The sequence below is a fragment of the Eumetopias jubatus genome, unplaced genomic scaffold (genome assembly GCF_037043125.1).
Source record: "Eumetopias jubatus isolate StellerSeaLion01/CBP00866 unplaced genomic scaffold, mEumJub1_p1.0 scaffold_12, whole genome shotgun sequence".
NCBI lineage: Eukaryota > Metazoa > Chordata > Mammalia > Carnivora > Otariidae > Eumetopias > Eumetopias jubatus.
Window position 1 is genome coordinate 3,402,190 of NW_028274818.1, and position 14,595 is coordinate 3,416,784.

At 44.1% G+C, this 14,595-nt stretch overlaps 1 protein-coding gene across 2 annotated transcripts; it reads left to right on the forward strand.

The window, feature by feature from the left end:
- Positions 1-8,531: 8,531 nt before the first annotated feature.
- Positions 8,532-12,125, forward strand: LOC114199170 (T-cell surface glycoprotein CD1e, membrane-associated). 2 transcript variants are annotated; one of them, XM_028090965.2, is made up of 6 exons: positions 8,534-8,731; positions 9,019-9,315; positions 9,907-10,185; positions 10,396-10,674; positions 11,042-11,138; positions 11,260-12,125. In XM_028090965.2, exons 1-6 carry the CDS (start codon positions 8,671-8,673, stop codon positions 11,432-11,434), a joined length of 1,188 nt encoding a protein of 395 aa, XP_027946766.1. In that variant the 5' UTR covers positions 8,534-8,670; the 3' UTR covers positions 11,435-12,125. The 2 variants fall into 2 exon arrangements, with proteins under 2 accessions (XP_027946767.1, XP_027946766.1); XM_028090966.2 differs by lacking the exon at positions 11,042-11,138 and having other exon boundaries at positions 8,532-8,731; positions 11,260-11,395.
- Positions 12,126-14,595: the final 2,470 nt, after the last annotated feature.

Below are 14,595 nucleotides of genomic sequence, written 5' to 3' on the forward strand. Positions count from 1 at the left end.
CATATCTGAGATTTGGGGTTTAAATCTAACAATCGCCATCTTACTACTGCTTTCCTCTTTTCCAGTCTCTTTTATATCTTTTCCCCTCCCTGACTACCTGCCCACTTTTTGGATTAAGTATTTTTTAATTATATCCTCTCCCCATGTAAGCTTGCTAGTTTCATGGTCTTTTATAATTCTTTTATTAGTCATTCAAGAAACATTTACATTCATCCAAAGCTTATCAAATGTATTATAAGTTAGTATTTTACCACTTCATACTAGGCAATGATCCCAAAACACTTTAACTGCATCTATCCTTCTCCTGACTTACATGCTACAGTTGCTGTATATTTTAATTTATTCCACAAAGTTAACATTTTAAATAAATTCAGAGTTAAATTAATTTCACACAATAAACATTTGTTTTTATTTATTTGTCCTTTGCAGTGCTCAACTTGGCATTTAGTGTTGGGAACTAGCAGTGTCAATTGACCCTATTTGAACCAGGAAGTGCAATTATTCAAGTGTGGATTTCAATCTCTATGAAGTCTGCTCTATTTTTTTCTCTTTGTGATTCACTTGCACTCCAGAGTGGAGGGCTTTAGAATGTAAGCTTTTAGGGTCTCAAACTAGAGCCTCTGCTGTTTACCAGAACTTCCCTTCCAATTAGACCCCAAACCCCAGTGTTTGTCTCCTTAAACCCCCTGACTCTGTGGAAGTTTCTGCTTAGCTTCTGGGCTTCTCAGGTACCACTCTTGGGATTGGCAGGCACCTGTCAGAGAAAAAATGGTCCCAAATTCTGGCTTTTAACTCTCAGAACTTCTTACCTTTCCTGGATCATGGACTTTCCATTTCTCACTGTGTTGAGAGTTCTCAGATGTCTTTAAAATAGATGATATTTTTCAAAATCTAGTTTTACCAGCTATTTTCAGCAGGATAATTTTCCATAAACAATGTAACTCATCATCGCCAGTGTTATTTTAGAAGTCAATAAAATTGGTTAGGAAAATGACCTTGAAAGTACAAAGGTTTGGTCATCGGGGAGGCAGATGGAAACTGATCAATCCATGACATTAGCACATTCTGGGGAGACATTATTGTTTTCTCAAGCTGCAGAGATCATCAGTGATGATGATGATGGTGGTGGTGATGGTGATGATGATGATGGTGGTGATGATGATGATGATGGCCTTAATAATATTTTTAAAAGATTTTATTTATTTATTTTATTTTAAGGGGGAGGGGCAGAAGGAGAGAGAGAGAGAATCTCAAGCAGACTCCCCACTGAGCAGGAAGCCTGATGTGGAGATGCATCTTATAACCCTGAGATCATGACCTGAGCCAAAACCAAGAGTCAGGGGCTTAACCAACTGAGTCACACAGGGGCCCCAGTCCTAATAATTTATAAGTGTTCTGTGTGTGCTTTTTTTCCACATTCCTTGCTTTATCCTTACAATAACCCCATGAGGAATGTAATGTAATTGTTCTCATTGCTGTAACTCCCAGAATTGTGCAATTTGTTTATGTTACATCCACATAGAGCAAGATGGCCTAATAATACTCTTGTTTCAATTCTTTTTTTTTTTTTAAGTGACTCTTGGGGAAAAGAAGAACTTACAACACTTTTCATATAATATTAGAATAGGGATAAAGACAGTTTTAGAGTTTTAATTGCTCTCAAATTGGGGAGCTGGTTTACAAGGAAAAGTTAAGGCAATATGGTTAAGAGAGACAGGAAAGGTCACTGGCCTGGGTAGGTGTGGAGGTAATAGTAGGTCTTAAAAATCCTAGTAAAACCCAAAGTATAAAATAAATATGCACAAGCTCCATAAATATAATAAATGATGAATAAAATTTTAAATGGGAGAAAAGGGATGCATCTTCCTTCCAGAAGAATTCCAAATTATCTTTGTAAATATTTCCTTTCCAGGAGGTAGGGCTTGATTACTTGCCCTCAAGTGTGGGCTGGACTCACTTCCAATGCACAGAGCGTGGATAGGTAAAAGAGTAACTTTACAGTGGAAACACCTGGCAGATGACCTTAGCCAAATGATCAAGGTGAATGTTACCAGTCACAAATCATATTGATAGCACATGCACCTAAGATGGTGTGAAGAGAAGGGCACGCCGCCTCCATGGTATTCTTCCTTCAAAACCACAACCCCAAACTGGTCACAAGAAAAACATCAGACATCCCCAAAGTTAGGGAAATTCTACAAAATCTGTCCAGTACTCTTCCAAATCAAGGTCAGGGAAACAATACAAGACTAAGAAAACAGACATGACGCTGAAGGTAGCATAGTTCCCTGGACTGAAACTTTGAACAGAAAATAGAAATTATTGGAAAACCTGGTGAAATCTGAGTAAATCTGCCCTTTAGTTCATGATAATTATATTAATGTTAATTTCTTAGTTTCAGTAAATTTACTACAGCTTTGTAAGATGTTAATTTTAGGGAAAACCAGGTAAAAGATATCTAGGAATACTCCATACCATCTTTGCACCTTTTAATTAAATCTGAAATTATTCTGAAATAAAACATTAAAAAAAAGTCCTAGTAAAGTCCTAAGAAGTCCCAGAGTTCAGAGTTCCTAAAGTCTATTAACTGATAAGATGACCTACACAAGTGTGTGCCTGATGAAATAACACTTGCTCTGAGAGCATATACGCTCTAGGACAGAAACTAAGAACAACTTTAAAAAAATATTCCTGGAGTATGAGGAATAAAAGAAAAATTTAAATTAGAAATAGATGGACAACATGTTTCATTAATTGGAATAAAAAAATACACAGGCTGAAATTCAGTATTAAACCTGTTATTCAAATATTTTGTCATTGGAAGTGTTCATGAATCTACTGACAAGTGTCAAGTCTCCTGGCTGGAGAGACACCAGCCTTCCCAGGGTCTGCTCCATCTTCTACTCTGCTTGACCAATACAGCAGGGGATGAAGAACTAGTCATCATTAGCCATAGAATATAAAATATCATGAAGTTGGTAGTGTGGATGGAGAAGTGTAGGATGTGGTGGTGAATCCTGCAGACTCTCTAAAGGAAGCTCTCCCATGCCCAGCTCTCAGGGGCTGCAGTTTGGGCTGAACAGCATCAGTCTTCAGGATTTCAGATGTGAGGGGCAGGTCTGGTTGATATGTGGGCTGGGTGCATTTGAATCATAGAAAGCCATAGAGATGTAGATAAAAACTGCAAATTATTACTTGTACTTTAGACACTAAAACTGCACTTTCCAAAATTAAATAATTAAATTAAATTATTAAATGGTGTACTAGGCAGTACAGAATAGAATATTTCCATCATACAGATAGTTCTATTAGACAGCCGTAAGATGTGGTTAGCATAACTGAAAACTTCTTAAGCCACATAAATAAAATGCAACTAAAAGTGTGGAGAAAGACAAGGATTTTCATTTGAATGAAGCACTGTGAGGGCCTCAGAGTGTACTGTACTTCAGAGCAATAGCCACCACTGTCCTGGCACGTGACAGGTGGTGACTGAGGGCAACGGGGCTGAGGAGCTTGCACACAGGTTTTCAAAATGTGGGAGCTACATGGACACATTGGTGAGGTCATGGAAGCATCACCACCATGCTCTTGGGGCACCTGAAGGAAAAGCACCGTGAGAAGGGGCCATGATCTGAGCCATGTGGATTAATGTTGCCAGAATCCTTTCCATGTCCTTTTACTGCAGTTATCCAAGACAACATTGGCTTCCTCTCTTCACATGATGGAATTGTTATCTAGGGAAATCTGTTTGAGGAAGAATGAGACTTAGGTAGAAAATGTCACTAGGTTTCAGAATTAGATCAGGAAGAAAAAGAGCTACAAACTTCCTGGAAATTAGCCATTGGAAGGAGCTGTGTGTGCAGTTGGAAGATTAAGCATTTGCTGATACCTTGTAGATGAAGAAGGATCAGGAAAAGCTTAGTTAAGTGACTGTCTAGGGCAGTCTGCTCTCCTGTACACCTTCCTTCTGAGGCTGTGATGGAAGGGCAACACCTTCAGAGAGAAAGATCAGATTTTAACACAAAACTGGCTACCAACTGTAGATGTAGTAAGAATCGAGGCTATTTTATGCTTCCTGTTACCAGTTTGTTAGGTTTGTATTGTTTATTCCAAAATCATTAAAGTTGTAAATCAGATTTCTTTGCAGGAAAAACAGGAAGGTCATCAGATGATTACAGAATTTCTAGGAGTAGGAGATTGAACATTTCCTTACATTTAAACAAATGTGTTCCAAAATGTGTTTACTACTTTAAATCAATTCTAGGTGATCCCCATCCCCACCCCCCAACCATTTTCTTTCTTAGGAAGATAATTTGTCTAAAGCCACAACTCATGATGGGTTTCCAGGGAATCTTTCAGTTTGGGCAAGAAGGCTTACAAAAGGGATCTGGGAGTTTTAGGGACAGACAGAGGGTAGGAGGGGAAATTTCTTCTCAAAAGAGACCTGGCCACAAATGGTAAGTTTTCGGTATTTTTTGCTCTGTTTTGTTTTGTTTTAGTAAAAAATTGTGGTTATGCACTAAGGAAATTGTGTCAACGAAGGAGGAAATAATTATACCATTTATGTAGCAAAAAATTAAAATTAATGTTAGATATTTTTCCTGTGGAACTTATCTTCTGCATGCTTTCTTTTTTTTATAGATTTTTTTTTTTATTTATTTGAGAGAGAGAGAGAATGAGAGATAGAAAGCACGAGAGGGAAGAGGGTCAGAGGGAGAAGCAGACTCCCTGCTCAGCAGGGAGTCTGACGTGGGACTCGATCCCGGGACTCCAGGATCATGACCTGAGCCGAAGCCAGTCGCTTAACCAACTGAGCCATCCAGGCACCCTATCTTCTGCATGCTTTCAATTTAAAAGGAATCTCCTTAATGGTTTTGTGCATTGTCGTTGGGTTGCTATCAGGAATTGGTTTCTGTTTTGCTCAGTTCATTACAATGACTTATGGATTCAGTAACCTCCAAATTTTTTACCCACTTAACTGATTTCTTGTGGACTAGGGCAACTGTTTTATCCCTAACTTATTTTTGCTTTATTTTGTAAATGATCCTAAAATTCCTTAGATTAGTACAGTTACTTGTAACAGGGGTGTTTGACATATGTCATTCCAATCAATTGGAAGTAGAATTCATGTATATGTTCATGTGTATGAGTCTTTTTATTCACACTAAACTCTACCAGGACAAGGAGTTTATAGCCTCCTTTCCTACTCTTAATTTGCTCTACTGTTATGTTCTCAGCCCCCAGAAAAAAGCCTGGCATATACTTAAATGTTCAGTCAATATTTATTTAATGAATGAAGGAAAGAACAAATAAATGACCAAACCTCAAGAGACTCAAAAATTTTCTAAGATACAGATGTAAGACTTATTACATTTAACTTACAAATGTAATTTGAAAGGGGACTGATTTGTAGACACCTACACTTCCAGCTATGGCACCACACGTGTGGTGGGTTCTGTGAAATCCATAACACCCCTGGGCAAACAACCCCCCAACCCCGATACCTCCAGCCGGAGTCTCAGTCTCAACATGACCCAGACCGAACTGTGCACTCAGTACCATCCATTGCAAATTTGTGTTGTCTGTCTCTGTGAATGGCACCATCTCTCTCCTCCTGATCACACCTCCTTGTTTGGTTGATCCTGGTCAACCCCATGCTAACTCTATCATTCCACCCCTCTCCATCCTCACTGTTCCTGCCTTTGTTCAGGTCACTAACACCCTCCACCATCTTGGTGACATCATGCTTTGATACATTCTCCTGTGACTCTCATTGGGGTTTAGGGAATTTTCCTAAATGCCATTTAACCACATCACTGTCACATTCAAAATCCTTCCCTTACTGGAAAAACAAGACAGTTCTTCAGTGTGGCCCACATCGTAGGGGTTTGCCAATTAACTACTGCTGCCTTGTCTCCTTTCTGCCTTTGGCACCCAAACCTTAGTACCCACTTGTCTCGTGGAACACGTTTCTGTTCATCCATCTTAACATTAACTTTCTATATGCTCTACTGTGTGGTAAGCCAAATACTCCCTTCATTGCTATCTAGCAAAGATATGTAGGATCTTATGCTTTTATTTTTTAAGGTAAAATTTAAAATAAAGTTTTCAAATCCACCTGGATTTGAACTAGGAGGCTGGTACTCAGAATACACCCCATTGGCCTCCACCCAGACATGTGGCTCTGCTAAGAGAGTGGACCCCAGGTCACTATCCTAAACTCAAGCACTCCTGCAGCCAGCAGCTCAATAGGCCAGTGTCAGTGACTATCTATTGAATATCATCCAGTCCCATGTATGTCACCGCATTTTGCAGACGCACACTTCTGTGCATGTGGTGTTTCTTCCGTGTGTGTCTTGTGCTCAGCAGGTTGAACCCATTTCACTTGCTTTCTTTTTGAAGGACTTTAAAACTTCTCTTCTGAAGTTGGATCTTTTCGCCATTTTCTGGCATGAGAATGGATTTATGTGTCTTTTTGTAACCCATATTTTTAAACATTTTAAGTGTTTTGGAAATAGGAACTAAAAGTTTATGCTCTCTGCCACCTCGATGTAATCTAGATTTCTATAAACATCATGATTTAACCGATTTTCCTGACTCCATTTTGCATTGTATTCTTGGTCAGTAAGAGATGATTTGAAATAAGCCTATTTCTGTCTTTCTTCTCATGCCCCGCCCCGCCCCCAGGTTTTGGTGAGGTAATATAGAATGTGATTCTTCAATTATTAACTTTTTTTTTATTTTTTTATTTTTTTAAATCTTTTTTTTTTTTAAGATTTTATTTATTTATTTGAGAGAGAGAATGAGAGATAGAGAGCACGAGAGGGAAGAGGGTCAGAGGGAGAAGCAGACTCCCTGCCGAGCAGGGGACCCGATGTGGGACTCGATCCCGGGACTCCAGGATCATGACCTGAGCCGAAGGCAGTCGCTTAACCGACTGAGCCACCCAGGCGCCCCAATTATTAACTCTTTTTTTCTGAAATATTAAACAAATGTGTTAAATTTTACAAGTACATTTTAAACAATTGTTTAAAGTTAACTATATCTTTTTAACATACTTTGATATTGGTATTTCTTACATCATTTTTTGGGTGTTTCCCTCAGGTTAATTTTCAGTTTTACTCAGACAACTGGTTTCATGAAAAGACTATGTGGCATATTCTTTGAGGTTTTGAGTGTTCAAATATAGATTAATTTTGGCCTTATCAGAGAATGATAACTTGCCTGATTAAAAAACTTTGGGATGATAAGATCAGAATTGCGAGGTATTTCCCCACAGCCTTACATGTGATGTATCTGAAGCCAGTGCCATTCTTCTTTGAAAGTAGCCAGTATTTTGTCTGAAACTTTGTAAGATTTTTCTTTACCTCTAGAATTCAGAAATAGTACCAAGACGAGAGGGGGTGTGGGCCTTTTCTAATAATTGGTCACTATTCTTTGAGTCCTCTCTATAGGAGAAGTCAGGGTTTTAGGTTGGTTTTAGGTTTAGGTTTTGTTTTCTCTGAGGGACTTCTGTCTTTGATATCTTTGTGCCTGGTAAATGTCTTGGCAGCAGGTGGGTTCTGACGCAATGTCAGTTGGATGAATCCAGGAAAACCAAACAAAGCAGCAGTATTCCAGCTGGCTTCAGTCTGCACTGGCCAGCATCCATGAGGGGAAGAAAAATAAAGACTCCACATGGTAATTAAGTCTCCCAGCAACACACCAGGCTGCGAGCATTCCTTCCCTGCTCCAGTGGAACTCCTCTCGGTGAGACACCAGCCAGGGGCACCAGTGCTCCCAGACCATGAGCTGAGCGCCCTTCACACCCAGAGTGAGGCTTGCCCTTGGATTTCTAGACTAATTGGGCGTGGGGGGTCCAAGGCCCCTGTGTGTCCCCTCCAGACCACTCATTCCACTCGAGTGAGAATTACCTGTCTCCCTGCTGCCAGGGCAAGCCCACCTCGGACCCCTTCAACAGTGGCAGGTGGTCTGATGTTGGAAGCTGGCCACAAGGGACTTTCCTTAGATTATCAGGCCTCCTGTATTGCTACAGATGCCCTTGTCATGGTGCTGGTACAGCTGCTCCCCAGATGCCCCGTATCTTCTGACACTGACTTGAGAGGAACAGAAGGAAGAGACAGAGGGGGTGAGGGAAGGGAGACAAGGCAGGGGAGCAAGAGGGGGCAAAGCAGTCTCAAGAGGGAAAAATGGGGATAAATAGAGGGTGAGGTTGTGGGGGGACCACAGAGAGGGAGAAAGAGCTGCAGCAGCTGCAGGACGAGGGACTGCTGGAAAGGCCATGGGCACCGTGGCGTGCACCTTCCATCTCCTTTCTTTAAAGAAGAGGACACTGAGAACCCAAGTGTGGACCTGATTCCTCCAAGGCCAGAAGGATCTCCGTTTTCCTGCTGGCCCAGACTGAAGCCAGGACCCCTCTGACAGAGGGTGTGCATAGGGGCAGTCGGGGGGTGCAGGGAGACAATGTGGAAGCTAGAGAGTAGCAGAGAGGGAGAGGAAGTGAGAGCCCCGTGGGGCTGCCCCGAGGAGGCAGGAGGGTTTCTCTGACAGGGAAGTGGGCAGAGAGGGAGGTCTGCCTGTCTGCGGCAGGGGGAGTCAGATGAGAGCAGGAGGGTTTGGAGGGCAGCGATCTGAATCCTGTTGAGGCATCCTTCATCTGACTGAGCCGCAATGCTGCTCCTGTTGCTGCTGCTCTTCAAAGGATGTCTCCAGTGTGGAGCAAGCCTAGACGGTAGGACAAGCCCTGGGAAGACTTCTGATGCTGGGCACAGTGGGGTGAGGTTCTGGGAGGACCTGCAGGAGGGAGTACTACTCCCATAGGATGCCCTTGGAGTCTGCATGCCAGGCTGGTTCCAGGCAAAACATCTTGCCACAGCTCATTTTCTGTTTCTAGTTTTGGGAAGAGGAAGCAGGCTGGGAGAGCAGGGTGGGCTATGGGAATGTGTGCAGTCTGTGTAACTGTCTCCATGGTTCCTCGCCCATGCTCACGTACTCTCTCCATGTGGCCTGGCCTCTCAGCACCCCAGGTCCCAGGACCCCCTGATCCTGCCGCAGAAGAGGCCCTCTCCTTCCGCATCCTCCACACTTCCTCCTTTGCCAACAGTAGTTGGGCGTCCTCGGAGGCCTCGGGCTGGCTGGGTGATCTGCAGACTCATGGCTGGGACAACGTCCTGGGCACCATCAGCTTCCTGCGGCCCTGGTCCCAGGGGAATTTCAGCTCCGAGGATCTGAAGATCCTGAAAAATCTGTTCCTACTCTACTTCCACGGCTTCGTCATCGAGGTGCAGGCCTTTGCGCACCAGTTTCAGTTTGAATGTGAGTTCCTTGCTCCATGCCAATCTCTGCCTGCAGGCTCCAATTTGCTTCCAAAGGGGCTCTGACCTCACCCAGCCTTTCTGGACTATTCCCTGTCCCCCTCGGGCTCCTGCTCTCTCTCCTGCCTCACGATTCATCACCGTCCCCACTCCACCCACCCACCCACCCTAGACACAGATAGGCTGGCAAGGACGCATCCCTCCACACTGCCATATACACTTCCGTGTTCTGGCTCCCCGCAATAGTGTCTCCCTGTGATCTTCTGCCCACCACCCCTGGCCCCAGACATGGCCTCTCCAGCCAGGATTCTGCCCTCCCTTCTCCTGGCCTGAGAGTCTACCAGGCCCACCTGTACCTAACCATTCCCAAGTGAGCCCTTCCAACCGGGTCCCCAACTTCCCAACACCTTCCCATCTAGCCCCTCCCCATCAATTATTTCTAAATACGTTCTTATCTTCACATTTTCTTCCCACAAATTCCCTCCCCTCCCCCACCGAACTCCAGCATGCTGTGTGATTCCAGAGCAAATCTCCTAGACTGCTTACTTTCCTTCCCTGTAATTGTTTCCACATGGCTTCTGTCCACCCCCAGACCCCTTCGAGCTCCAGGTGTCAGCTGGCTGTACGGAACATGCTGGGAAGGCCTCAGGAAGCTTCTTGAATGGGGCTTATCAAGGCTCAGATTTTCTGAGTTTCCAAGGAAACTCCTGGCAGCCATCTCCAGGAGCTGGAAGTCGGGCTCAGAAGGTCTGTGCAGTGCTCAACAACTACCTAGACATTAAGGAAATTGTGCAGACCCTTCTCAGCCACACCTGCCCTCTGTTTCTGGCAGGAATCCTTGAAGCAGGGAAGTCAGAACTGGAACGACAAGGTGAGTTTTCCCAGTGCTTTAAGCTTCATATTCCACTCTTTGCCATCCCTTTGAAACATACACTGAGAGGCTAGAGGGTGGGATATGTGGGGTTTAGGACCATTCCTTAGACAAGAGAAAGAAGTGATTACTCCAACTGCTAAGACCACCGAGTCACTGAGCTTGGTCCCAGGTGCCCCTAAGTGCCTTGTCTCCTCATCTTCTCTCCAGTGAAGCCCGAGGCTTGGGTGTCCAAAGGCCCCAGTCCCGGTCCCGGCCGTCTGCTGCTGGTGTGCCACGTCTCCGGCTTCCACCCAAAGCCTGTGTGGGTGATGTGGATGCGGGGTGAGCAGGAGCAGCGGGGCACCCAGCGAGGCGACGTCCTGCCCCATGCTGATGAGACGTGGTATCTCCGAGTGACCCTGGATGTGGCGGCCCGGGAGGCAGCTGGTCTGTCGTGCCGAGTGAAGCACAGCAGTCTGGGAGGCCAGGACATAATCATCCACTGGGGTGAGAAAGAGCTGGAGTTTGGCCAGGAAGCAACAGTCCTGGGGCTGCTGAGGGGGGTGCTTGGGAGATGGGTGGGAACACTAGGCACGAGCGCATGGAGGCGGGAGGATCCAAACAAGGAAGGGCAGAGAATGATCACCGTTAAATTTCAAGAAATGGAAGGAAGGGATTGGAGTACTAAAGAGAAAAGGAAGAAGGATCTGGTGATTTGGGTAAGAGACGGGGTGGGGGATTGGAGACACAGACTCAGAAGGAATTGAGATGAAGTCTTCAGAACACGCAGATGAAAATTCTAGGAAGGAGAAGCGTTGATGGTGGTGGCGGCATGGAGAGCCTTGTAGACTGACATCCTTGGTTTACGCCCAAGGAGGTGGAAACTCAGTCCTGCTGACACTGCTCTGTCTGGTGGTGATAGTTACCCTGCTCCTGCTACTTGTAAGGCACTCCTGCTTTAAAAAGCACAGGTGAGCCTCTTCTTGTTCTGTTTCTTCAATTTCTTATCAACTCATTCTTCTTTCCTCCACCCTCCCCGTTCTCTCTCTGATTTCCCTTCCTTGGGATGAAAATCTTCTTCTTTTCCCACAGCTCAAATTGGAAGGCCCTGGCGCCCCCTGCCCCCAGTCCTGACTCCCCCATAGGGACCGACACCCAGGGACCCAGGACTCCTGGACACCAGCTCTACATGCCACAGGAATCGTGGATCAAGAATAGATTTTTAAAGAAATGGAAAACAAGCCTAAACCAACTCTGGCAACATTAGTTTTACCTCACACACAAAATCCTTTTCTGCTTCTTAAACATGGTTTATACCTATAACAAAGCATAATTTTGATAAAGTGGCTTGTTGTGGCAGAAATCTTGACCCCTTTGGAAACTTGTTTTATTTTTTCCCCCATCTTCTAGCAATATCTTTTCTGCTTTGGCCACATGTTCATTGCTGCTGATCCTTCAGACTCTAATTCAGATGCTTCTTTCTCATGGAATCTTCCCTGCCTTGCCCAACTGAAAGCTCTTCTGTACTTCCAAAATTGAATGGATCATCCTAAATACGTTCATCTCTTCCTACTCTGAACAGTGGTTTTTCAGATTTTTGTTTTTCTGTTTTTTTCTCAGTTGCTTGAAAGCAGGATGTAAGTGTTTATAATGGCACCTATGACCCAAACAAAGCCTGACCTGGATTCAGGGCCAGCTTCATGGGCATGTCATCTATGCAGTGCTTGCTATCTTGAAATCCTTAATAAAACTTGGAGATACTGGGGGGCCTGGGTGGCTCAGTTGGTTAAGGTCACGATCCTGGAGTCCCGGGATCGAGTCCCGCATCGGGCTCCCTGCTCAGCAGGGAGTCTGCTTCTCCCTCTGATCCTCCCCTGCCTCATGTGCTCTCTCTCTCTCTCATTCTCTCTCTCTTTCAAATAAATAAATAAATAAATAAATCTTTAAAAAAAATAAAACTTGGAGATACTGTATTTTCATTCTGGACTCACCCCACAAAATATGTAGCTGGTTCAGCATAAAGTGTTTCTCATTAAATTCTGCCTGAAATAAATTTTTGTCAAATCAAGTGATGTTTTCTTAATCCTCTCCCCTTTGACATCACTGCATCATCTGGCTGTGTTCTTATTAAAACCCTTTCTGTCTCCCTGTGTCTCTAACCAGAGGTTGGGGGAGGGGTAGTTGAGTGCTTCAGACTGCACAGTGATTGGGGTGTCTCTGCGTCTTCAGAGACATTTCAAGAAAATAATAATACAGGAGATGTCTCCCATCAGAGTGAGGACCGAGCATTCCCAATTCTCTGAGAGTGTGTGTGACCACATTTGTCTTCACGTGGCAGGTACTCAGGGAAGAAATTCCTACTTTGAGTGGTCAGGAAGAGGACATGGGGACAGAGGATGGGCAGAGCCAAGGCAGCGAAGGAAAAGAGTGCTTAGATGCTATGTGTTTACTTTTCTTTATTGGTTCAGTTTATTATTATTATTATTAGCATTATTATTTACAGTTTTTCTCTAACTTTTTAAAATATGGATTTTAAAATTATCTACTTAACTTTGAGACACATTGACTGAGACTGTTGGAGAGTGGGAAGCCGTTAAGGTGTAGAGTTCATGCAGATGTCTAGCTGACACCTCCCCTTAGGTGGGATAATTGAGCAGACTGCAGATTTCTTAGTGGAAATGCATCACTCTTTATATTGGTCACTTTCAAGTTAAGACACAGGGTTCCATGACCCCTTACCCAGGCCATAGACTTACCCATGAATAAGGTATTGGGGTCAGGCTTCCCCTACCAAGAGTCCATCAGCTTCTGCGTGACATGTTCAGACTGCTTATAGAGAAGAGTCCAGGGAGGAAGGCAGGACTTTACAGGGCTGTTTGAAGCCCTCTGTGATGAAGTTCAAGGTCCCCTCACATGGCATAAGGCCACAGGTGGTGACCTCTATCAAAATGAAGAGACTCACATAAGGACTTCTCAGTTCCTAGCACAAGTGTGTGATGCAAATATATTTCAGGTGTTTCTCATTTGGGTGGACTTCTCCCCACTAGTCTAATTTTTTGGTCACAATAATTCTTGAACCCCTAAGATGCCTCAATCTCACTTCTCAGGTTCCATGTCCAACCACCCCCCTCCCCACCGTGTGTTGTGCTTCTATGATGCTAGGCTTTCTGTCCTTCAGTTGTGCCAAGCTTCTTCTCAGCTCGAGGCCTTTATTTTAACTCTTCCCTCCACCCAGGGCCATTCTTCATTTACCTTGGTCTTCCACGGATGATTTCAGGACAACCTTCAGCTCCTCAGCTCAAGCATCATCCTCATAGAGAGGCCCTTTGTGGTCAGTGTAACCAAAGTGGCCAGTCTCCCTCAGTCACATTCTATTCCAATGTTCTTTAGTTATTTGTGTTGAATACTGGATTGAGCTGAAATTATCTCATTTGCTTTTATGTAGTTAATGCCCTTTTCACCTACAATGTAGACACTGTGGCATCATGTATATTATCTGTCTTGATCACATGGGTATCCCAGTGTGTAGATTATAGCTGGACACATAGTGGGTGACTAAAATTATGTTTGATGAATGAACAAATGCCATCAACTTCGACTTTTCAGAAAAGATCTTAGAGATCCCAATTCTCTAGTAAGCCATTGGTTTTCAGGAACTGACATGTTTCCAAAGTGCTGGTGTCACTGAAGGACATAAGTGGATCATTGATATTGTGGCAGTATGGTCACTGGTGGCTCTCTCTTTCCTTCAGGTTATTGGCTTTATAAGTGTGGCAAGAGCCTAAGATGCAGATAGGAAGGAAGGCAGGAGGGAGGAGATCTCAGAAGGTCTTGTCAGAGTCCTTCATACTGCGAGTGAGGAGGCCAGTTAACCACAAAGTCCTGCTCCTGGTTTCTCTGCTGCTGAATTGTACTGATCCTCAGAGAATCTTTCAGGGAAGGATGATTGTTGAATACAGAGATTTTCAGGAAACTTTGGGTTCCTAAACACGATACCCTAACACATCCTAGCTCTACTCTGACAAGGTCCTGTAGTTGAGTAGTGGGTGTATGTTTGGGTGAGGCACAAGATATACACCAAAGGAGATGGACCTGGGCTGCCTACACATATGCATCCTCTCCCCCACCCCCCCAAAATTGGCATAAATGGGCTCAGAGAGAGCCCCAAGGGTAAATGACTATGTTGCCAGATATGCCACCTTAACAGGGCTTGGGGAAGTTTTACATATTGGTTCAGGAGATTGTCAGAAAACCTGTGTCATCCCCATGGTGTAGACCTTCATTCTGGGTGATCTAATGTATTTTAAGCTCCTGGGTGAGGACCTAGTATTTAAGAGCAAAGTGTGTCACCTTATCACCCCCGAAGAGAGGTGTCATCTATTACTGTTAACTGTGTAATTCTGGCTGAACCCCTGGAACATGGGCTTA